Source organism: Lagenorhynchus albirostris, chromosome 14 (assembly GCF_949774975.1).
Source record: "Lagenorhynchus albirostris chromosome 14, mLagAlb1.1, whole genome shotgun sequence".
Classification (NCBI taxonomy): Eukaryota; Metazoa; Chordata; class Mammalia; order Artiodactyla; family Delphinidae; genus Lagenorhynchus; species Lagenorhynchus albirostris.
In genome coordinates, this window is record NC_083108.1 from 79,829,176 (window position 1) to 79,854,122 (window position 24,947).

General features: G+C 41.8%; 1 protein-coding gene across 6 annotated transcripts in view; it reads right to left on the bottom strand.

Annotated features, from left to right (window-relative positions):
* The window catches only part of TCTN1 (tectonic family member 1), a 33,070-nt gene that overhangs the window by 7,563 nt on the left and 560 nt on the right, over positions 1–24,947 (bottom strand). For 3 of the 6 annotated variants that reach the window (XM_060170555.1, XM_060170554.1, XM_060170553.1), the window contains exons 2-12: positions 22,297–22,417; positions 16,119–16,249; positions 14,620–14,771; positions 13,041–13,128; positions 10,587–10,696; positions 9,137–9,157; positions 4,465–4,608; positions 3,221–3,346; positions 2,520–2,605; positions 1,860–2,000; positions 89–251 (exon numbers count right to left, since the gene is read on the bottom strand). In XM_060170555.1, the coding sequence (XP_060026538.1) occupies positions 89–251; positions 1,860–2,000; positions 2,520–2,605; positions 3,221–3,346; positions 4,465–4,608; positions 9,137–9,157; positions 10,587–10,696; positions 13,041–13,128; positions 14,620–14,771; positions 16,119–16,249; positions 22,297–22,417 (1,283 nt within the window). Of the gene's footprint in view, positions 1–88; positions 252–1,859; positions 2,001–2,519; positions 2,606–3,220; positions 3,347–4,464; positions 4,609–9,136; positions 9,158–10,586; positions 10,697–13,040; positions 13,129–14,619; positions 14,772–15,401; positions 15,432–16,118; positions 16,250–22,296; positions 22,418–24,947 lie in introns of those variants that run through there. The other 3 variants (XM_060170558.1, XM_060170556.1, XM_060170559.1) reach the window with 3 other exon arrangements.

Here is a 24,947-nt window from a genome sequence, read left to right on the forward strand (position 1 = left end):
CCCCTACTGCCTCTACCTCCCCACAGTGAGGGGCAGGTGCACGTTGGAGAGACCACTAGCATGTGGCCTTCAACTTCTCCCCCTTTACCTTCATGTGGGACGTCTGGGTGATGAAGTGGACGGGTACCCAGTCCAGCACATCCTGGGCCTGGGAATTTCCAAAAGGGGCCACATAATCTGGGAAGCCCTGGCCCTTCAGCAGGCTCTCCACCTTCTGCGCTACCAGCCTACACGCGATAGCTTTGGTCAGTCTTTTGGGAAAGGAAACAAGGTCAACCGAATGAGGTGATTGTTCAGACCTGCAGTTTTTTGTGTTTTTTTTTAAATAAGTGTCAGGGTCATATTTTATTTTGACATTTCTCTGGTACACAAAAAAGTACTAAAAAATGAGAGACAAGGTATTAGCCTTTATGTTACAACTGCGAAATGCATCACTTTAATACAGTGTTAGTACCCATAACATCTCTGATTATAGAATATCGTACCTGCAGTTTTTACAGCCCTCAACAACACGCATATTCTCTCTAGTTTCTTTTCTCACTCTCTAAAAGGGGATTTTTTGAAGTGAAAGTGTCTCTGACTTTGTGAAATCTTGGTTGGCCAGGGAGATGAATCCAAAACAATGTTTCCCAAACTGTATTCCATGGAGAGGCTCTGTACAAGAAGGGTTCCATGGCCAAAAATTTGGGAACTATTGCATACCCATGTCCCCCCTGAAGTACACTGGTGTACTGAAGACTCTGAGAAGTGCTTACTTAGTAAGGAATCATGTTTTTAACTTTAATTTGGTGTTTCCCAAACATACTGGACCACAGACTTACCCCTACTGACATGTTATGGAAATGTATCCCATGGAACCCTCTTTGAGAAATGCTAGTCTAAAGCAATCAGAATGATGTAAATGGTGAATATTGGTCTAACCAAAATAATGATGTAGATACCCTGGGGAGACATAAGGATGGGAAGTGAGCGGGTGGTGGGGTAGGGGATCAAAGGAGAAAGAGCCAAATCTTCATCCTCCACAGTGGGAGCTCAATAAATAAAAAAAGTCATAATAAAATAGATAAGCAACAAGGGCCTATTGTATAGCAAAGGGAACTATGTTCAATTGCTGTAATAACCTATAATGGAAAAGAATCTGAATCTGAAAAGAATATAACTGAATCACTTTGCTGTACACCTGAAATTATAAATCAACTATACTTGAATAAAAAAATTAAAATTAAAAATAAATAAGTCATAAAACCAAAAAAATCAAGAAGTAGCATTACGTGTGGGTTATTTAAATATTTGGGGGTAAATTTCCAAAAAATCAGCTGTAAGAGTTGCAAGTGATTGTCTCTGGGATGGGGGAAATGAAGGTAAGAACTGCTGTCTTTAGAACAAGCCATGAAGAGCTGTTTGACATTTTACATTATGTTTGATAATAAAAAGATAAAGTAAAAACAGATCACATTCAGGCTGCCTCTCATTGGGTTTGTTGTGCTGAGTACATTAAAATTCAGAAATAAAGGAAGGACTTCCAGAGAACATATTTTTGCTATGAACTCAAGAGCTATGCCACCTTAGAAACAAAACATACGAAGCCTTGAGATTTTTACTCTGCCATATTTGATAAGCGCAAGGGTTGTAACACTTTCCTTTGAATCATGACAACTGGTTTACGGTTATGAGAATTAAAATTAGAAAACCAAAACTACAACATTGTAAGTTATTGTTACTGTTGCTACTACCCACTAATAATAATGCTAATGAGCCTGTCAGCTGATGCAGAGTTCTGATTAAAATGCAAAGGGTAAGAATGCTTTGTTTTCTGATCAACACAAATGGGCTCCAACAGAAGCAAGTTACTCTCTTACCTGAGTTTACAGCCAGATTGCATGTTGTAACCAAATAATACTGGGGTCCGGATCCCCGCTATTGCTAAGCAGTCTTGCTCAGCTGTGCTACGAAGAAGAGTAAGTTGTCCGTATCTGTTCGTGGTCTGCATAATCCCAGACATTCACAGAAGGTTAAGGGAGTTGCCCAGTACTAAAGCAGCTGATTCTTAAGAGATGGTGTCATATGAGTCACATGGGAGAGACCCAAATATCCCTTTCTCTAGGTCTCGGGAATTTTGACAGTTATTTCCCAGAAGAAGGCAAAAAATAGTTATAACTATTTTCCTTGATTAGGAGATCCTCAGGAGAAAACTTCTCAGAAACAGGCCCTTCAAAATTAACTCCAAATTTTCAAAATCACTCAATTTGTTTAAGAGTCTCTGTTTAAGTATAAAATTAAATACCTCTAAATGTCTGTCAAGCTTTCTGTCTTAAGATTTTCACTGTAAGACACTGACACTCTCCTGCGCTGTACTGCTCCACCCTGTCAGGCTCCACACAGCCCTACCTGCTGCGCAGGCAGAGGCACCCACAGGAAGCTCTGGCGAGAGTCCAGCCCTCAGGACTCTCAGCAATAAGAAGTGCAGCCCACACACATGGACAGGGAAATCAAGCTTCTCTATGGTGCCAAAAGGATATCCCTTCTGAGGCTGAAATCCAGCAGCTAACGGGAGTCCCACAACATAACCAGGGTTTCCACTGAGAGGAACTGGCTTTGTATTTTGCTGAAAGACAATGCAGAAATGCCCCAAGTAATTCTCTTTTTTTTTTTTTTTTTTTTTTGCGGTACGCGGGCCTCTCACTGTTGTGGCCTCTCCCGTTGCGGAGCACAAGCTCCGGACGCGCAGGCTCAGCGGCCATGGCTCACGGGCCTAGCCGCTCCACGGCACGTGGGATCCTCCCGGACCGGGGCACGAACCCGTGTCCCCTGCATCGGCAGGCGGACTCTCAACCACTGCGCCACCAGGGAAGCCCAGTAATTCTCATTTTAATAAGGAAATGGCAGAGAGAAAATGAAATGGTTTTCATAATGTGGGATTACCAACCAATAAAAGAATCTCTCTCCCTACTCAGAACTATAAATATATCTGCTGAGTGTAGGAGTACATCATGCTGTAAAAGAACAAGCTCACATGGAAGAGCATCTTATTCCTAAATGGAAAAGATACAAGGACTCTGGCTTGATTTCATTACAAGCTCCACAGGATACATGCAAGTCCTTTGTTCCATACAAATGGTTAGAAGTGGTAATACTTCTAATTTGATTTTTTTTTCCCCACTAAGTCATGATTTCTTTATACTTGGCAATTACATACTTATACAAAACTAATCAAACTTACCTGAATAAAATAAATTTCAAACTTTTGTTGGAATGGAACCATCGCACTGCTAACCGCTCCCAGAAGAACAAAGACATCAGCTTTTATTATCTCACCTGCATTTGTATACGTGAGGATATACTTCACCTAAAAAATAAAATAATACTTCAAATACACCTGTTTCCAATAAATTTCTGTAGCTGTATTAATAACTCAGATAAAAAAACATGTATCTAGGAGGCAAATCCTTTCCCACTTCTCCACGTGTTAAAGCTTTTCTCTCCTGTCCAATCGGATCATGGGAAGTGTTATCTCAGCATCAGCCCCAGCTGACAGACAGGGGCATCTAAGCCTTTCTGTGCCCAATTACATAAGTTCCAAATCAGCTGGTCTGAGCAGAATGTAATCAGCCTATCTGTGCAGATAAATGTGCTAAAACAACAGCAGCGGGACTTCCCTGGTGGTTCAGTGATTAAGACTCTGCACTCCCAATGCAGGGGCCCAGGTTTGATCCCTGGTCAGGGAACTACATCCTGCATGCCGCAACTAAAGGAGCCCGCATGCTGCAACTAAAAGATCCTGCATGCCACAACTAAAAGATCCCACATGCCACAATGAAGATCCTGTGTGCCGCAACTAAGACCCAGCGCAGCCAAATAAATAAATATTAAAAAAAAAAAACATGGGGCTTCCCTGGTGGCACAGTGGTTGAGAATCTGCCTACCAATGCAGGGGACACGGGTTCGAGCCCTGATCTGGGAGGATCCCACATGCCGTGGAGCAACTAGGCCCATGAGCCACAACTACTGAGCCTGCACGTCTGGAGCCTGTGCTCCGCAACAAGAGAGGCCGCGATAGTGAGAGGCCCGCGCACCGCGATGAAGAGTGGCCCCCGCTTGCCACAACTAGAGAAAGCACTTGCACAGAAACAAAGACCCAACACAGCAAAAATAAATAAATTAATAAACTCCTACTCCCAACATCTAAAAAAAACCAAACAAACAAACACAACAGCAGCAACAACAAATTTTGACGTATCCTTGTAAGTTACTAGGTTTGTGGAGAAAAATTACACGATTATTTCAGAGACAAAGAAGCGACCTCTGATGAGATAGGATAAAGGGAAGTAGGAGGCCAAGACAAGAAAAGTGATACCATCGGATGGCCAGAGCCCCCTTTGGAGGGCGTCCAGTTACGCCTCAGCACCACGCAGCTTGAGTCGCCCACAAACAGAGCAAACTTTCAAAGCCAAATTGGGCGCCTACCTCAAGGATGATGTTAGTGCAGATTTTATCATGCCCAGCCTCGACAAGAACCAGCGGCCTCAATACATCAGTGTCAGTGTCTTCCAGTCGGGTTAGTGTTTTATTTAGAGATTGAATGATGATGGACTGAACAGTGATAGGGACCTGCAAAGTAAAGTCCTGGATTATTAAAGACACACCACAACAGAGGTGAATGGGTTAAAATAACGAAAAACTTGAAACACACCTCCACAGATACACTGCCAAGAAGGGAAAAGCGTGCTATAGAACAATATGCATACTAGAATTCCACACTTGCAAAAACACAGATATTTATATGTAAACACATGAATACATTCACAAAGAAAATATCTGAGAAGGATATACTCAAAATGTCAAGTGATTGCCTCTGGAAACATATTCACACAAAAACGTGTACACAAATGTTCCCAGCAGCATTCTTAATAGCCCAAAACTGAAAATAACCCAGTTGTCATTCATCAACTGATGAATGGATAAATAAAATGTGGTCTATCCATACAAAAGAATATCATAAATAAAAAGAATCACCTATAAAAAGGAAAGAAGCACTAACACATGCTACAACATAGATGAATCCTGAAAACACTGTGCCAAATGAAAGAAGCCAGACACAAAGGACCACGTACTACATGATCCCATCTATAGGAAATGTCCAGAATAGGCAAATCCATAGAGACAGAAAGTAGATTAGCGGTTGCCAGGGGCTGGGGGAGAAGGTTGGGGTAGAATGAAGGGTGACTGCTAATGAGCACAGGGTTTCTTTTTGGGGTGGTGAGAATGTTCTGGAATTAGATGTTGGTGATGATTGCATAACCTTGTGAATATACCAAAAACCACTGAATTGTACACTTTAAAATGGTAAGTTTTATAGTACGTGAATTATATCCCAAACACACACACACACACACACACACACACACACACATACACACAAACTCCCATCACACCATCAAATGCACACATACACTCTCACCTCCAAACCACAGCTCCTACTGATAAACACACTCACTGTATACACGCACGTGCACATTCTTCACACAATCCCAGGGTCCATCCTCCTAAAGCCCCACAACCTCTCTGAATATATGCTTGACCCAGTTTACACACAACTTCTACACACACCCTTACACACGCACACAATGGGTGGTAGGATCATGGGTAAGAAAAACAGAGACAAACAAATTTTTAAAGCAAAATCAGGAAGCCCTGGTTAGACCAATGCTATTAAAGGACATTTTTCACTTATGGCCATTGCCAGCAGAGTGACAAAGCACCAAGCAATCCTTTAAATGGCTCAAACCTCTAGATATTTTGGCCTCTTTGTACCATGAGACAAGTCTGATGTTTGCTCTAAATGCCTGTTCTTAGAAACCACTGTTTAGGAAGGAATCTAATTTATATTTAGTTGTTCATATTGCTCTGAACTTTGCCCTCAACCATGTACTACGTTGTTTATAATTCAAAATTATTAAGTATTTAAGCTGTAATTTTATAGATAAACAAGGAGTTCTTATGTACTGCTCCCATGACCATGAAGACCGGCAACTATCCTTGTAAGTCAAACCTCTAATATAAGAACGTGACGTGGTTCAGAAGCAAAGACTAGATGTCATGTGATGGAGTCGCAGGAGGGCAACACCAGTCACCACAACATCCTCTGCATAACAAGTCGCACCACTGGGTTTAAGAGTTACGCAGGGGGCTTCCCTGGTGGCGCAGTGGTTGAGAGTCCGCCTGCCGATGCAGGGGACATGGGTTCGTGCCCCGGTCCGGGAAGATTCCCACATGCCGTGGAGCGGCTGGGCCTGTGAGCCATGGCCGCTGAGCCTGCGCGTCCGGAGCTTGTGCTCCGCAACGGGAGAGGCCACAACAGTGAGAGGCCCTCATACCGTAAAAAAAAAAAAAAAAAAAAGAGTTATGCAGGGAGTCCCATGCTACCGGTTAATTAGCTCTTAAGCAAGTCATCAAAAGATAACCCTGGATTCCTTTATCTGAACATGCCCTGATTCAGCAATGATACTGTGTTCTAAGAAAGTGCACACCGTTCCATATCCTCTGATGGAGCCATTCCCATGGTGTGTGGGTGTGGCTGGCAGAAACGGAAGGGTTCAGTTGGCTTTGTAAAGACTGATGGATGAGTGTAAGTGGCAAGAGCTGCACTAGTATATCACCATCCACTGGACCAGACACAAGAATGAAAATGGTACGGCTCTTCTGGTTTCCTGAATGTCCTATTCAATCATATCCCATTCCCAAACTACCCACTGGCAAAGAAGTAAAGCATACTTAACAATGAAACTACAGGGCCATGACAATCTTTCACTGATGGTTCAATAGATATTGACAATAATTCCAAGCAATCACAATGGGCTTCCATTAATGGGGAGACTGGATCCGATTTTTATATTCCTCATCCTCTAACAGACCTTGGAAGCTGCATTTTAAAAGAATTTAAACACATCCCTGATATTAGTTGATATCCTTCGGAGCACAAGCTTTGGTGTCACACAGATCTGAGTTGGAAGTCGCAGTCTGCCACTTCCTGACTGTGTGGCCATAGGACGCAAAGAGAGAACGTGTGTGAAACTTCCAAACTCAGGGCTTGGCACACAGTAGAGCTAGTCCAATGTCACGGTTAAGAATAAGGTCTCTGGAGCCAGACAGCTTGGTTTCTTGTCCCAGCTCTGCCTCTTCCCCGCTGTGTAGCCTTGGGCAAGCTAAGTCATCTCTTTGTGACTCACATGCCAGAGTGCCAACAACAGGACCTACCTCCTAGAACCACTGGGACAACTAAAGGACTGCAGACACACATACACTTGGAACAGTGCCTGGCACATAGTACGTGCCTTTGAGTAACGTCCTATTATCCCTCACAATAGGTCTTCCCTTCTTGATTGAATCAATCCTTAGTCATTCATTCAATTAACACATAACCCACTGAGTGCCCAGTACCTACTATGCACCATCTTAGTACCAACACTATATGGCGTACAGGGCAGTTGTCCCCACAGACAGTTCAAGCTTTGAATGCTATAATAAAGGCACTTTTTAGTGGCTGGAAGTATTTGAGAGCTAGTCTATTATATGACTTTCAAACTGGGTCCCTGGGAGCTGTAGGGTTCCTCACAGGGACCAAGAAAGGAGAAAGATGGGGAGGTCAGGCAGGTAAAGGGCTTCGGACCCCACCCCTGCTCCAACTAGGCGCTTTGTTTTTTGGGTTTTTAAAAAAATTAATCAATTTATTTTTATTTATTTGTTTTTGGCTGCACTGGGTCTTCGTTGCTGTGCGTGGGCTTTCTCTAGTTGCGGCGAGCGGGGGCTACTCTTCGTTGCGGTGCACGGGCTTCTCACTGCGGTGGCTTCTCTTGTTGTGGAGCACGGGCTCTAGGCACGTGGGCTTCCGTAGTTGCAGCATGCAGGCTCAGTAGTTGTGGCTCACGGGCTCTGGAGTGCAGGCTCAATAGTTGTGGTGCACAGGATTAGTTGCTCCACGGCATGTGAGATCTCCCCGGACCAGGGCTCGAACCCGTGTCCCGTGCATTGGCAGGCGGATTCTTAACCACTGCACCACCAGGGAAGCCCCAACTAGGGGCTTTGGATTCAATCCATGTTACACACTAGGGAAGGCTCTCCCTTCTTTCACTTGAAGAAGCACTATAACTGAAATGTTTGAAAGCACCTTCACAGATGAGGAAATCCAGGCCCACACACAGTATTGTGAAGTCCAAAGTCACACAACCATTCCTTTCCAAATGTCTACCTCAAACATGTTTGTGTCCAGAGACGTAATGAAATCAATCACAGTGGGTACTGCTGTCCGCAGTGCTTCCCGCGTGCTAGTTGCTGCACCAAGCACCAAGTCTTACATTATGTGCATTCTCCCTCGAGCCTTACATCAAGCCTCTGGAGCAGAGACCTACCATCCACTTGCAACTGGGGAGACTGAGGCATATGTCACACAAGAAAACAACAGCAAAGCTGACTTTTGAACCAAGGGCAACCAATTCCACAGTCTCTGGGAGACTACGACAAGGCCACTGCCTTGGCCCCCTTGGGGACTGTATTCACAGGCAGGCACAGGGTGCAGCCCCAAGAGTAAGAGGTAGATCCACCATACTTCTCCCTGACATATCTGCAAAGAGACCGTGGCCTCCTGACCACAGCTCTATAGGGCCCCTGAGCTGGGGCCATAAGGCTTTGAATAGAACCTACCTGCAACTCAACACTGGAAGCTACACTGAGAGTGCGCACCTCCTGCACAGGTGTGTACATTCACTGGGCAAAAGGTTTCTTTCTATCTTCTACACTGGACAGGCAGAATCCTGGGAGCTAGCCAGCTCTCTTGACAAGAGGCCAAGAAGATATCAAGGGATGCCCTGAAATCACAGAAGCCAATCACACCCATTGTCAGTCAAGACAGCTACGTCATTTAAACATGAACAAGTGTGCACTACAAAAACTAAGGAATTTGAAAATCTGACCCTTTTGTGATAGCAAAAGGATGGTCTACTAAGGAGTTTCCCTATTTCATTTCTGCTTGCTTTTTGGCAAATGTTTTTGTTATTGGCAGTAAGGTACCCTTCTGACCATAAGTGTATTCATTTCAAACACTCCGAAGTAAGACAGTAATTCCATTAAGAAGTACTCTTACCTTTGTTCCTGAACCAGGCACCTAGATAAAAAGAACAACAAATTTTGTTAAGTACAACAAAAAGAAGCATTTTTATTGCTTTTTCAGACCGTGGGTTAAAGGGCACATTCATCTTATTAAAGACTTCTCAAAGAGGAAAACAGAATTTCCTTAATCAAGACTTGCCACCTATATATTTTTTGTATCTGTGTCATAATAACTTTACATTTCCCTTCTATATTCATTTCCTTCTGAATGGAAGCTCAGGAGACCAGCCCAACAGAGCTAGTCTCAGGAAGCCTCCACACTTCAGTGTAATTGTGCAGTATTTTCCATATGGTCATCAGTGACATAACACTGTAGGGAAGACATGGCTCCCATCCTCCTGGTCACTTGCGCTGTGCCTGTCCTCATCGGAAGGACACCACTGCCTGCCCAGGCAATGTCCAGTCTCCTAAGTGGCCTTCCTGCCTGTAGCCCGAGCCCCCTCGGGGCCAGGCTCCTGCCTCCCCAGCACTGCTGGAACTCTTTTCCTAAAGGGCTCCACCTCCCTTCATTCCTGTCCCCACGCTGCCAACCCCACTTCTCTAACCCCAAGATGCCGTAGTAGGCTAATGGGAGCTTTGGGGAGAGGGATGAGTGGACGTGGGGCGGGGGAGCTAAGCTGAAAAAGAACTGTGCCTGCACGCCTGAGGGAATGCTTCCAGGACAACTGTCACACGAATTGCAAGAATTCACAGGCATAGATGGCTGACTTTGAGGAGAGAGGGAGAGGGAAAGGGCAGGGAGAGGAAAGATTCAACCTGATTCTGAAAACTGAAGCCCAGATGAATACAGGTGCCATGGACGCCCCCGTCACCACACTCCGGAAATCAGAAGGGGAAGGGGGCTTTCAAAATAATCATATAGTTTTAAATCACTGAAAAATGTCTTCTCCCCTTGCAACCCTTCACATCACCCACCAAGCAGGCCAGTGGCCTCTCATCTATTCAGTTCAGGCTTCAGTCACCGTAACCAGGAAGAAGGGGCCTCTTCACACAGGGGCCTCTTCTTCTCCAGCAAACATATTTCCTGTCCTTTCCTGGGTGCTTATTTCATCTGCCAACCAGAAAGATAACTTTGTGGTGGTAACATGATCATTCCCGTGACAGACATTAAGATGTTTTTATAATTCAAAAGGTTTTGGTTATTAATAAAGGTCTTTTTAATTCAGGAGACAGACTATTGGTTACCATCAAAATGAATGAAATCAAAAAAAAAAGGAAGCAAAATATGAGCTAACTATATAAAAATAAAAATTATTTTAAGTGATTATTTCAATATCTTTGGTATCAGTATACCAAAGAACCGGAGAAGAAAATTTCTGAGTGTCAATCATGTATTGAAATGATGCTCTACTTATATTTTAAAAGGGTACAAAGAACAGAAAATAAACCCAATGAATCAAGTTTCACTTCAAAATAATTCTTACCCTCAAAATTTTAGGGCTGCTGTAATAAGCCAGGCTCAGGGTTTCAATTTCTGTACACTGTTCCAAATTTATCCTTCTGGTGCACTTAACAGCTTGGTTAACCAGAAATGCTGGAAATCGTAGCATTCCCAAGGGAAAGGGAAAAAAATTTTTAAAACAAGAAAAATTTTAACTGTCCAACAGTAACTAAAAAATTATAATCTAAGTAAAACTGCAAAGTTACGACACAGACATAATATGCTTAATATAGGGTTTAAAAAAATATTTTTCAAATACATAATACATTCACATGATTCAAAATTCAAAAGGCACAAAAAGATATTGAGAGAAGTCTCCCCCCAACCCTTGTCCCCCAGCAACCACCAGTTCCCTTCCCCAGAGACAGTCAGCATGAAGTTTCTTGTGTATCTTTCTGGAAATATCCTACGCAAATAAACGCATGTGTATATATATGTATGTATGTATATATATGTATATGTATGTGTGTGTGTGTGTATAAATTTTTTTTTTTTTAGTATTTCTTTCCCCTTTTGGAAAAAACTCACAATATATATTCTGCCCTTTGTTTTTTTCACTGAACAATGCATCTTGGAGTTCAGTCTATCTCAGTACATAAAGAGCTTCCTCCTACTCTTTTTAGGGAGAATTAGTATTCTATTATAGACATGCCATAATTTATTCAACCAGTTCCCCACTAATGGAAGCTGTCTCCAGCTTTGCTATAATAATGCTGCAATCTATTGTTTTGCATGTGGGCCAGAGTTTCTGTAGGACCAACTCCTATAAGTAGAAAAGCTAGGTCAAAGGGCATATTCATTTGCCATATTGATACATAATACCAAAGTGCTCTTCACAGAGGCCTTACCAATTTTTAGTCCCACCAGCAATATAGACAAGTGCCTACTTATCCACAGACTTAAATTTCTTTACGCTTTGCCAATCTAGTAGGTGGAAACAGTATCTCAGTTTCGTTGTTTTTTTTTTTTTCTCATTAATTTTTTTGGCTGCATTGGGTCTTCGTTGCTGCCTGCAGGCTTTCTCTAGTTGCGGAGAGCAGGAGCTACTCTTCGTGAGGTGCACAGGTTTCTCATTGTGGTGGCTTCTCTTGTTGCAGAGCACAGGCTCTAGGCATGCGGGCCTCAGTAGTTGTGGCACACGGGCTCAGTAGTTGTGGCTCATGGGCTCTAGAGAGCAGGCTCAGCAGTTGTGGTGCACGGGCTTAGTTGCTCCACAGCATGTGGGATCTTCCCGGACCAGGGCTCACACCCATGTTCCCTGCATTGGCAGGCAGATTCTTAAATACTGCGCCACCAGGGAAGTCCCTCAGTTTCGTTTTAATTTACACTGTTCCTTTGTGTGAGCAAGGTTAAGCATCTATTCAATAGAACACATTTTCCTTCATGTAGCAAGTGTTGCTTCATTAGGCCACATACTATCATCCATGGCTTAGCAGGTTTCTGCATAGTGAGGCTGGCTAAGGACTGGAGAGCCAGGCCTATTGCCTTCCACTGCCAAGAGGGTTACTCCATGGAATCTATGATGCTCCTGAAGGAGAAGCAGGACCCATGGGAGGCAGCTGCATGGGTTGTATCCCTGCTCCACCACCGCCTGAGTAAGAAACTGAACGTTTCTCAGTTTCCTCATCTAAAGAATGAAAACAACCCTCCCTTAGAGGATCATTGTTAAGGATCACATGGAAAAACACATGCAAGCACTTAACACAATACCCAGCATACAGTTAATCAGTGTTAACTACTGACAAACTTTAGCTCCAGCGAGGAAAGAACTTTCCAACAGGGACCTCCTTGGTGGTCCTGTGGTTAAGACTTCATGCTCCCAATGCAGGGGGGCCCGGGTTCGATCCCCCGTCAGGGAACTAGATCCCACATGCTGCAACTAAAAGATCCTGCATGCTGCAACTAAGACCTGCTGCAGCCAAATAAATAAATATTTTTTTAAAAAAAGAACTTTCCGGGCTTCCCTGGTGGCGCAGTGGTTGAGAGTCCGCCTGCCGATGCAGGGGACACGGGTTCATGCCCCGGTCCGGGAAGATCCCACATGCCGCGGAGCGGCTGAGCCCGTGAGCCATGGCCGCTGAGCCTGCCGCGTCTGGAGCCTGTGCTCCGCAATGGGAGAGGCCACAACAGTGAGAGGCTCGCGTACCACCAAAAAAAAAAAAAAAGAACTTTCCAACAACTGGAAGAGTTAAACAACTTAATGGGCTGGTTACAGGTAGTGAGTTTCCCATCATTGCAAGTGCTCAAACAGTGACTGCATGTTGTAGAAAAGATTCTGGCACTGGGTGGGAAACTGAACTATTCAACCTTTGAGGCCTCTTTCAACTCTAAGACTCTCTGTTTCTAGTTACGAAGTCTGTTTAATTATGACTACTATAGATATAAACTAAGAACAAACTCTGTTTGCAGAAAGGAAGAAAAGTGCCCACTCTCTTACCTGCAGGGTTATTATCGGTGCACAGAGATGATGTAAGGGGAGAAGGAAATCTCAGAAATGAATGTGAAGTCTGCAGATGAACCCCATACTGCAAACAGAACAACAAACAGCTGTCATGGTGCAACTAAGGTGTTCCTTCAACACTTACTGCACACCTACTATGTGACAGGCAGCACTGCAGGCATCGGGAACACAGGGGTGATTAAAAAACAGATGTGGTCCTTGTCCACAGGGAGCTTACCTCTAGCTAGCTGTCCCACCCTTTTCCTTTTAAGAATGTGTGTTTCTGTGTACGCATGTTACTGCATTTGCAGGCTTTTTTATTCTAGGCAATTTTATTTCTATTCCACTGGAAGGGTATGTAGGAAGCTGACACAGGTGCCAGCAAGGAGGAAACAAGCCCTGTCCTTCACCAGAGCTGGGAGTATAAATTCCTGCAATCTTTCTGGAGAGCAATCTGGAATCGGTATTTTAAATTCCCATTCATTTTGACCAAGTTAACCCGTTTATAGGAACATATCCTAAGGTTTAATCAGACAAAAATATATGTATTTAGGGACTTCCCTGGTGGTGCAATGGTTAAGAATCCACCTGCCAATGCAGGGGACACGGGTTTGATCCATGGTCAAGGAAGATACCACATGCCACGGAGCAACTAAGCCCGTGTGCTACAACTGCTGAACCTGCACTCTAGAGCCCAAGAGCCACAACTACTGAGCCCATGTGCCCCATCTACTGAAGCCCGCACACTCCAGGGCCGTGAGCCCCAACTACTGAGCTTGCGGGCCACAACTACTGAAGCCCACGTGCCTAGAGCCCATGCTCTGCAACAAGAAAAGCTACCGCAATGAGAAGCCTGCGTGCCGCGATGAAGAGTAGCCCCCGCTCGCCGAACTAGAGAAAGCCCGTGCACAGCAACAGACCCAACACAGCCAAAAAAAAAATGTACCTATAGGAATGTTTATTGTGGATTATTTACAATAGCAAAAACTAGAAACGAATGTCTGGTAAATAGTGGAATGACTCAATAATAAATAACGACACATCCATGGAAGGAATACTTTGTACCAGTAAAATATAGCTCCAACACTAGTTCCTTCCTATACCTGTGTTTTCCTCATCACTTAAATGGAGACAATGACATATCCTTCCCAGGGTTGTGTGCAATTATGTCTGAAAAGCTCTGCACAGTGCCTGGCACATGGGAAATTCTCAAGAAGTGGTAACTTTTATAGTGACACAGGAAGATGCATAAAATTTGCATCTTTGCAAATTTTTTTTTTTTTTTTGCAAAGAAAAAAGCACTTTGCTGCATCTTTTGAGGTGGAAAAGAAAAAATTCTGCAGAGACAAATGCAAGCTTACCACAGAATAAATGCCTCAAAACGCTATGTTAGAATTCAACTACTCAAGTTTAATTTTCATGATCTTTGATCTATAAGCACGCACATTAAGTTTTTTAGTTTATAATATGAATTCTGTGTCTCAGGAAAGCCCGTTTACTGGGAACAAACTGAAAAGTTAACTTACAAAGACAAGATATTTGTGATGGGATGAGTGGACTTAAGTTCCTGGCTCACCTCATACTTTGCAGTATTTGGAGCATCCGGTTTGGTTGTCAAGGAAACATCTGATTCTGCATTCGTTGAAAAACCATCCGATGTTTTCATCAATTTATCAAAATTGCTTTCATCAGGCACTTCCGGATTAATAAAGGATAATGCAGGTTTATCTGTTTTTAGAAAAAACATTTTAGATCAGTATAAAACATAACATGTATAGTATATATAACATATGTAGTATTTTGGAAACAACTTTCAGTAGCATTAAGGTTGATGTGAAGACACTAAAGTGTCTCTTTTTATATTCACTTTCCCCAAGATTTCTTGAATCTTATTAAATAAATAGGGTCTTTCTCTATTGTGGAAGCAATGGTTTCTAAAGCCTACAGGTAAAGAGCACAAGAGAAACCAATAATAATCAATCTCTTTCTCTAGCCCATGGACTGAGGCATCTGCTGCATAAACCTCTAAGGGACAACTCTCTCCAGATGGCTATGGGAATGAAAGACCCTGTTTCTACCCTCACACAGCCACCTCCAAAGCCCAGGAGGATAATGTGCCCTGTACATGAGAGGTGGGAGGAGGAGGGAACAGGCTGGTCTGTTCACTGGGCCTGTTATGTCAGAGAACATGACAATGACTGACCAGTCATTACCTCAGATTACAAATCACAGAGCAATCGCCTAAATGTTCAGGTGCAAAGGAACAAAATATAAAGACACTCTGAAAAGACGATAAAGTTAGATAAAACCATAAATGTGTCTCTGATCTTTGATATCTTGATAACATTTTACACTCACATGTACTTTGGAACTAGACACCTAACTGAGCTAAATGCTCAGATAAAAATAAAGATCCTGGGGCTTCCCTGGTGGCGCAGTGGTCGAGAGTCCGCCTGCCGATGCAGGGGACACGTGTTTGTGCCCCAGTCTGGGAAGATCCCACATGCCGTGGAGCGGCTAGGCCTGTGAGCCATGGCCGCTGAGCCTGCGTGTCCGGAGCCTGTGCTCCACAACGGGAGAGGCCACAACAGTGAGAGGCCTGCATACCGCAAAAAAAAAATAAAGAAATAAAAAAATAAAGATCCTGTTTTCATGCAAATATTCTTAGTAAAAATAAAAGAGAAAAAGGGAACCTGAAACCAAAGCTGAACCTGATTCTCAACTATTAAATCAGGAGGAAATAAAGTAAAACACACACACACACATACATACACACACACACACACACCCCTAAATAAATCTAGATTCCTATGCATGTCTACATATTATAAACACCTTTGAAATAAAGTATGAGATTTCAAAAGATAACTACACAAGCACAATTAAGGAAAATGTGCATGGCCACAGGTTTATAAAGTTACTTGCAGTTGTCTGTGGAATGGCCTCAAGATAAACTCTAGCCAAACCACAGAATAACTGCTTTAAATCTAACAATGGGACATTTTTCCATAAAAGAATTTTTAAAAGAAAAAAATTTTCAGAGTTTCACAAAGTATATCACCATCAAATACTTACAGTTTGTAATGTGAATGCAGAAAATAGATGGATTGATTTGGTCAACAAGTTTAAATACTCTCTGAGGTGGGTCTGCTGTAAAATTCAATGAATAGATGGCTGCTTTTTGACTACAAAACTGACTATCACTCCTGAAAATTAAAAAAATAATAAGACAAAGTTTTAAGGCAAATGCACACAATCTTAGCAAGATTATTTTAAAACTGTCAGATGCTTGCACTATACTATGTTAACAACTACATGGAGGATATTTATGAAAGTGCGATGTTAGAATTGAATCCACTTTTATTTAGTTTATTCAGTGTTAAATTGTTTGGCATTTTAAACTTCTTCCTCTAACAGTGAAAATATGAAGACAACTAGAATCACCTTTAAGAAAATCTTGTCAAGTATGGAATATAGATCAGAGTATAATTTTGATGTAAATGAACCTTGCAAACTCTGACAGAATCAATTACATAAAATTTTGCAGAACTTCAGATTGTTTATAAGTACTCAGAATGGATCCAAAATTCCTAATCTTTAGAATAAAGCTGTCTTCACAAAGGATTGTGAGAATGAGAAAATGTAACGTCATCTGGAAGTTTCGGGGCTTAGAAGTTACAGTATAGATAAGTCTTCAACCAATCCCAGACTTAACAAACCCTAATCTATTTGATACTGATACAGATATGGCATAGAGATATAACAAAAATGAGATATTACATACTGCTTTAAGGCTTTTTTTCACTTAATATATAGTGCCCAATATTTCCCATATCAAATATGTTTTTGTATTATTATACTAAATAGCTTCATTTATACCAATTTATTAAGATACTCCCAATTTTTTTAACCAATCCTCTACTGTTGATCTAGGCTGTTTCTAATTTTCCCCGATTATATATAATGCTATAATGACATCCTTGTACATACATTTTTATTAATATCGCTATTTCCTTAGGCCATGTCTCCTGAAGTGGAATTGCTGGGTCAAAAGGTAGGTACGCGTAATTTAAGGCTTCTGGGACATACTGCCAAATCACCTTCCAGAAAGGCAAGATGCATCCTTACCAACACTGTAATAGTAAGAGCGCATATTTCCTGTACTCTTGCCAAGATTGGATATTATCATTCAGTTTTTACCCTTTGCCAATTTCATGGGCAAAAGCCTGTTATCTCATTGTTTAAATTTGAATTTTCTCTTTTACTAGTGAGGTTAAATATTTTTCCATATAGTTTCTGCTTACTGGTATTTATTCTTCAGTAAGTTGACCATTTTTTATTAGAATGTTTGTCTTCTCATTGACTTATAATAACCCATATATATATATATATATATATATTTTTTTTTTTGGCTGCGTTGGGTCTTCGTTGCTGCATGTGGGCTTTCTCTACTTGTGGCGAGCAGGGGCTACCCTTCGTTGCGGTGCACGGGCTTCTCATTGCAGTGGCTTCTCTTGTTGCCGAGCATGGGCTCTAGGTGCGTGGGCTTCAGTAGTTGCAGCACGCGGGCTCAGTAGTTGTGGCTCGCGGGCTCTAGAGTGCAGGCTCAGTAGTTGTGGCGCAAGGGCTTAGCTGTTCCGTGGCATGTGGGATCTTCCTGGACCAGGGATTGAACCTATGTCCCCTGCATTGGCAGGCGGATTCTTATCCACTGTGCCACCAGGGAAGTACCTGATTTTTTTTAAAAATAATGAAGTTGTCAATCTTTTCTTTTATAGTTTGCCTTTGGGTTTATGCTTAAAAGACATTCCCTAACCCAAGATTAATAAATGTTCACCTATATTTTTCATTTGCTCATTAATTTTTTTTAACGTTTCTATCTCTTGGTAATTTACTTCGATGTAATGCTATGAAGCAGGAACCTAATGTTTTTTGTTTTTAAATAATCATCCTACATCATTTAGGATGTAAATCCTACATCATGATCCAACCTTTACTCCACAGAGATGAAATACCATATTTATATTAAATACATAAGTAGAAAAAAACATAATACTTTTTTAAAAAGTGAGCTGGTGTAAAATCAGTACACACAACTGATTTTTGGCCTTTCTATTCTCTTCCAATGACCTACTAATCTGTCTTGAATTAATACACATTATTTTCATTATTATAGTGTTACAACTGTTTTAAACCTATAAGTTTGCTCTTCTTATTCAATAACGTCTTGGCTGTTCTGTTTATTCTTCCAGATAAATTTTAGAATCATTTTGACACATTATCCCTCTCTCATCTGACTAGAATTACATTATAATAAATTGAAATGTATAAGTAATGATTCTTCCCATCCCACTACACAGACCGTATCTCTCCAGTTATTCAAATGTTTTATGTCTCACTATATTTTGAAGTTTTTCTTCACAAAAATTCTGAATAGTTAAGTTTAATTCTAACTATGTTAAATTTCTATTGGTGTTATGAATAGAATCCATTTCCATTATATTTTTTGAATGTTTATTGATGGAGTATTGATTTATTTTGTAACTGGCCTCTCTTCCAAATGCTCTGTATAGTTCTAATGGTATATCAGTTGTTATTGTAGGCATAAAGAATATTTTTGAAAAACCGTGAGTAGTATTAATAAGAAAAGATCCAGCACTGAAAAATCTACGAGTCCTACTGGGCCTTAAAGGATGAGTAGGAATCAGACAGAAAGGGAATGGGACACTAATCCAAGTACAAGAATGACATTGGCCAAGGATGGGTAATGTACTGATGGTATTTGGAAAACAGAGTACCAAAGGTGGGCTGGATGGTGGATACCAAATGGGGTTAGTAGGAAATAAGATCTGAAAGAGGCTGGGATGGATATGAATCCAGGTTATGGATTCTGTAGGTAATGAGAGTTTTTGAAGGTTCTTTAGCAAGTGAGTGATAAGTTGAGGCGTGAGCTTATGAAGAGGAAGAAAGTAGGAATGGATAAATATGAGGGCAATCATAAAAGACAACTCAGTAGAATGGGAATCTTCACCCCTCCCCTTCGAGTCAGGCAGCTCTCCAATCCTGTGCAGTGAATCAGTATCACATCCGTACATTTCTCTTTAGTCCCACTATCACAACCTTCAGGGGTAAAAGAGAGGGCACCTATTAATCCTCATCTGCAATAGCTTCCTACTTGGTTCCCTGTTACCAGGCCTGGGCCCTGTAATCTACTGTCCATGCTGCTGCTAAATTTATTAAGTTGGGAATCTAATCACCTCACTTCCCGGCCCCCTGAAGAATTCAGGAAAAATCCAAACCCCTCAGCATACACACAAAGCCCCTCAGAATTTGACCCCTGCCATTCCCCACACTCCTCTGGCTCCACCCTTCCCTAGCCATGCTGAGTTACCTGCAGTTAAGGCAACAGGCTGTATTCCTTCACCCCTATGCAGCTCCCTCGGCCTGGAATGCCCTTCCTGATTCCACGCTGGCCAACTTCTACTTGTTCTTCAGAACCCAGCTCAGTTATTTTCTAGAAAGACCTCCCTACTCCCAGTCTCTGGGTTAGATGCCAATCCTCTGAGTTCTCCTAGTGTCTGGGGCAGAAACTGCCATCCACTCATCTGTCTCCCTTATTCATGAGCTCTTTGAAGGCAAGACCATGTCTAACTCATCTTCAAATCCCTGGTACTGGCACACAGGAGGGCTCAGGAAAGGCATGGTGAGATGTGAAAGACGGCTTTAGATGTGAGAAGGCAAGGAAGAGACAGGAGTCAGGGTAGCCTCCAGGTTTCTGGCCTGGATTTCTGCCTGGGTAGAGAAAGTCAAAAGGGGATACTTGAGGGTCAGTTAGGGGTGGAGGGGAGAAATTCATTCATCCATTTAACTCATTTTTTTTTTTTTTTTTTTTTTTTTTTGCGGTATGCAGGCCTCTCACTGTTGTGGCCTCTCCCGTTGCGGAGCACAGGCTCCAGATGCACAGGCTCAGCGGCCATGGCTCATGGGCCCAGCCGCTCTATGGCATGTGGGATCTTCCTGGACCGGGGCACGAACCCGTGTCCCCTGCATCGGCAGGCGGACTCTCAACCACTGCGCCACCAGGGAAGCCCTTAACTCATTTTTAATGAGGGCCAACTATGTGGCAGGAGCTGTGCTAGGTACTACTGGTAAATGGTATATAAAAGATAATTCTTACTCGCAAGAAGCTTACATCTAATGAGGAAAACAGACATTAATCCAATAATCTTAACAATAAATTTACAAGTTATTGGACGATAGGACTAGCTGATGACAGTTCAGCAAATGTAAATAAACTTTTTATGAGTTGGAATCTACATAACAAGAACACACAACTAATTAGGACTATTAGTTTTGATTTCAGTATTTCTACACTCCATATTCAGGAGAAAGTCACAAGCAAAACTAACTCAAAAAATTCTGAGGTCCTCTCCTGAGGGCACTACGAATTCAGCTCTAACTTCTAAACCATGAGGTCCACAAACCACACCTAATTTTGTAAGTAAGTTTTACTGAAACATAGTCATGCCCATTCATTTACGTATTGCCGATGCTGCTTTTGCTCAACAATGGCAGAGTTGAGAAGTTGCAGCAGAGACCATTATGGCCTGCAAAGCTTAAAGTATTTACTATGTGGCCTTTTACAGAAAAAAGCTGGCTGACCTCCATTCTAAATAGTCTATATCTAAAATTACAATACTGGCTAATTTTTTTTAAACAATTACATTCTAAATAATGATCTCAAATTGGAGCAGATACCTCACTCTCAGGCTCCTGGTACTTACTAAGACAGGAAAACAGAATGATTTTCAACAAAGACTGAACCACAATATAGTCCAGCTAGACAGAAAGATAATCTGACTAGGGTTTCCCTGGTGGCGCAGTGGTTGAGAGTCCGCCTGCCGATGCAGGGGACACGGGTTCGTGCCCCGGTCCGGGAAGATCCCACATGCCACGGAGCGGCTAGGCCTGTGCGCCATGGCCACTGAGCCTGCGCGTCCAGAGCTTGTGCTCCGCAACGGGAGAGGCCACAACAGTGAGAGGCCCACGTACCAAAAAAAAATAAAAATAAAAATAAATAATCTGACTACAACACCCCATGCTCCAAGCATTTTTACAATATCAGAAGTAGATTCAGGGCTTCCCTGGTGGCTCAGTGGTTGAGAGTCTGCCTGACAATGCAGGGGACACAGGTTCGAGCCCTGGCCGGGGGGGATCCTACATGCCGCGGAGCAACTAAGCTTGTGCTTCACAACTACTGAGCCTGAGCTCTAGAGCCCGCAAGCCACAACTACTGAGTCCACATGCCACAGCTGCTGAGGCCCGCGCGCCTGGAGCCTGTGCTCCGCAACAAGAGAAGCCACGACAATGAGAGGCCCGTGCACTGCAGCGAGGGGTGGCCCCCGCTCACCGCAACTAGAGAAAGCCCGCACCGCAGCAACAAAGACCCAACATGGCCAAAAATAAATAAATTAATTAATTTTTTTAAAAAAAAGAAGTAGATTCAATTTCCCATTGGGCAATAAAATTTCCCATGGGAAAAACACATCACACTTCCAAAAAGCATTCAACCTATCAAGTTTCAATCGCTAAAACTTGATACAAGACTAAATGTAAATTAGCTATCTCTGAATAATAAACTGGTCCCATCCTGAATAAATTAACCTCTCCTAAGTGCTGCTATTTTATCTGAATTATGAGAAGCAGATAAATCAGAAGAGATTATTTCTTTACCTTATAATCAACTGGGAATGTCATTTTCCATTATTCTCCTAGACAATGTGAACTGTGAGAATTCCTGGTAGATTCATCCATCAGAAAAGTATAAACAAAGCTTTCCTATCTATTTAATTTTTTGTTACAAGTATTATGTCTACAACAAAAGCTGTAAAATTAAACTGTACTTTTCACCCTAGGCTATACATGAGACTAATTCACAGATACAAAAATGTGACACCTTATCTGTTTATAAATCACAGTGAAACGTAATTCAGTATCTGAACACAGAGATTTCATTATACCCTTTGTAAAAAGTACACTCTCTCTTCTCTTTTGCCTGAGCTATCATCTGGCTGGATGCAAATAAGGGATAGACACTCTTGTACATATTGGTTTGGACAGCATGACTTCTGAATGATGCAAAATTCAGAAAATCAGGTTTGCGTTTTTCAGCCTGGGGGATTTTTCACTTTCTGTCCCAAAATTTTATAATCTTGATCCAATTTTATCAAAGCTGCATGTGTCACAAACTTACATGACAACTGGGATTGAGCAGGCAGAAAAGACACTGAAATCCACGGAGCTGCAATCAGGATCACAACAGCAGTTGACATCACACAGTGCTGGAGACAAGTCACAGACACACAGAGCAGCAACTACAGAAACAAGAGAGGTGGGGTGCAGGGCGTCACAATCAGCAGGTAGTGACTGCCCCCCTGCCACTGCAAGGCACCAAAAATCCATCTCATACAGAAGGTCCATTTTACTTTTCCTATTGCACTTTGGGGGAAATTTGTGAAGTGAAAATAAGTCAGTTTGAGCACTCCTCCATCCAAGGTTTCCCCAAAGTGGATAATCATCTGACTCACCTGGAAAGTTCTGTTTGTATTCTACCTAGAAAGACTCTGATTTGGTAAGCTAACTATGAAACCAGACACCTGTTTTTCAAAAACTTTCCAGGTGATGCTGATAATTAAAACAGGTTTAAGAACCACCACAGTAAATCGATTGCCTGACCAAAAGAACCACCAGTTTAACACTGCAGACTCCTGAGCCCCTCCTCCAGAGATTCCAATTCAGAGGAAGGGCCCACTTAAGGCTGCCAAGAATCAGGGTTCTCTATCTTGTTCCTCTCCTCAGACGTCAACTGCAGCTTTGAAGCTGAGCCCACATTCACAGGCTATTGGCCAAGAATCAAACTGGCTCAAGTTCTTTGTACTTGGGATCCTAGAAATATCTTTCATAATTCAGACAATAAAAGCATGGGAAGAGGTAGGAAGCCCCACTTAGCAAATTTTAATTTTTACTAATGATGACTACCTGGATTTTTAATTCCCTATTTTAGTCTGTCAAACAGGGGGGCAAAAAACTTTTAAAGAGATAGCAGAGCATGAGAATGATAAATACTGAACTCATGGTAGTTTAATTACTGCTGGAAGGGAGGGAATAAGATCAGTGCTTCAATCTTACCTGTAATATTTTTTCTTTTTTTGAAAAAGGATTTCATGCACAAACAAATTTAAAAAAGGGATCTCAAGCAAATGTTGGTAGACAATACATACAACATTCTTATTTGCATTTATGAATTATTTTACAATGTTTCCCTCTAGCCAAGGACTTCTCTGTGTGCTTAGAAGTGTTGAGGCACCCTGCCTTATGTGTTCAAAATTAATGTTGATTTGTTTTACAAAACTTAACGCCTTTGTAAGTAGGTAGCTATAAGACTACTAGGGACAAAGCAATAGTGTTTAATAACTTTACTTAGGAAAAAAAAAGGTCTCTATCCATGTGAGTATACTTAATCAGCCAACAAGTATCTGTTGAGCACTCCCAGGGTCTAAGTAGCACTCAGCTGCTCTTCCAAGCCTCTTCACATCTACAGGGTACTAATGAACAGAGCTCACATTCAAGATGAAAGTTATCATCCTTCTCTTCCACCTGTAACCCATTCTGCAAACGGCTGCCCAGTTCTCCACTCCCAGTCAGTCTCCTGCTACAACACGTACCCAGGGTGTGACCTAAAATCAGGCAAGTAATTCACTAACATGAAAAATGGGAATAACCCAACATCCTAAGGTTGTTATAAGGATTAAATGAGATACATCACAGATGAAATGCTTAGCACAGGGGCTGCTACACAGTAAGCAGTTAATAAATGCCAGCTGTCATTTATTATCATTACTTGCACAGGTCTAAACAGAGGCCCTTTAAAAAGACTAAGGAAAGTGTAAATTCATTCTCCCATTTTGGAAAAACAGCCCTGAACACCTATTAATGATGGTTCATGAACAGCTTCATTTTGGGGAGAAAGTGCATTAACAGATGAAATATTTACATGGATAAAAGACAACTCAGTCCAAAAAATCTTAGAGAATTTCAGATATTCTGTCCCAATTTATCACTTAACTTCCCTACTAATTCATCAAATAAATAGTTTTGATATAAAACAAAGCTTTTTTTTATATTGAAATAGCAAATATATTTCTCTGTACTTTTTCTCAGGACTACTCATAATTTATAAAGGAGAAATAATGGTTCAGTAACTGAAGTCCTAGAGTTCAGAATGTCAGCCAATGATGACTTTTCTATCTACTAATACTGAACCTTACTCAATTTAAGAAAGATCTTTTTCTCTTAAGAAGGGATAAAAAATACTGCATACCTATTGGAGTTACAGTCAGAGGGCTTAAAAGGGATTTTTTTGAGATCACAAACCCCTTTGACAAACTACTCACTGCTACGAACTTTCACCCCAGAAAAATGCATATTCACAAAAATTTGCACTCTATCTTGGAGTCACAGCTATCCCCTGAAGTCATCCATGTCGAATCAGATTACTAAATAGTCACCAAATGTGTGACTCAAGGATTAGATCACTTTCTGAGAAATATGTCAATTATCCCTAAAGATGAATCTTGAGAAGTGGATATAACCCCTCACCCCGTAACTTCCCACCTCCAACTCAACACAGGAGGAATCCTGGGTTCTTATAATTCAAGTCAACAGACAGGGGCCTTGACCTAGTCACTTTCAGTAAACTAGACTTTTTGCATCTCTTTTTGATAAGTGAAAAGTTCAATGTATCCTATGCACTTAATTCCCACAACTGTCTACAAACTTTCGATTTAATTTCGTGTTCAGCTGCAAAGCTGCAAGCAAGTATTCATTCATTATCACCTTTAGCGT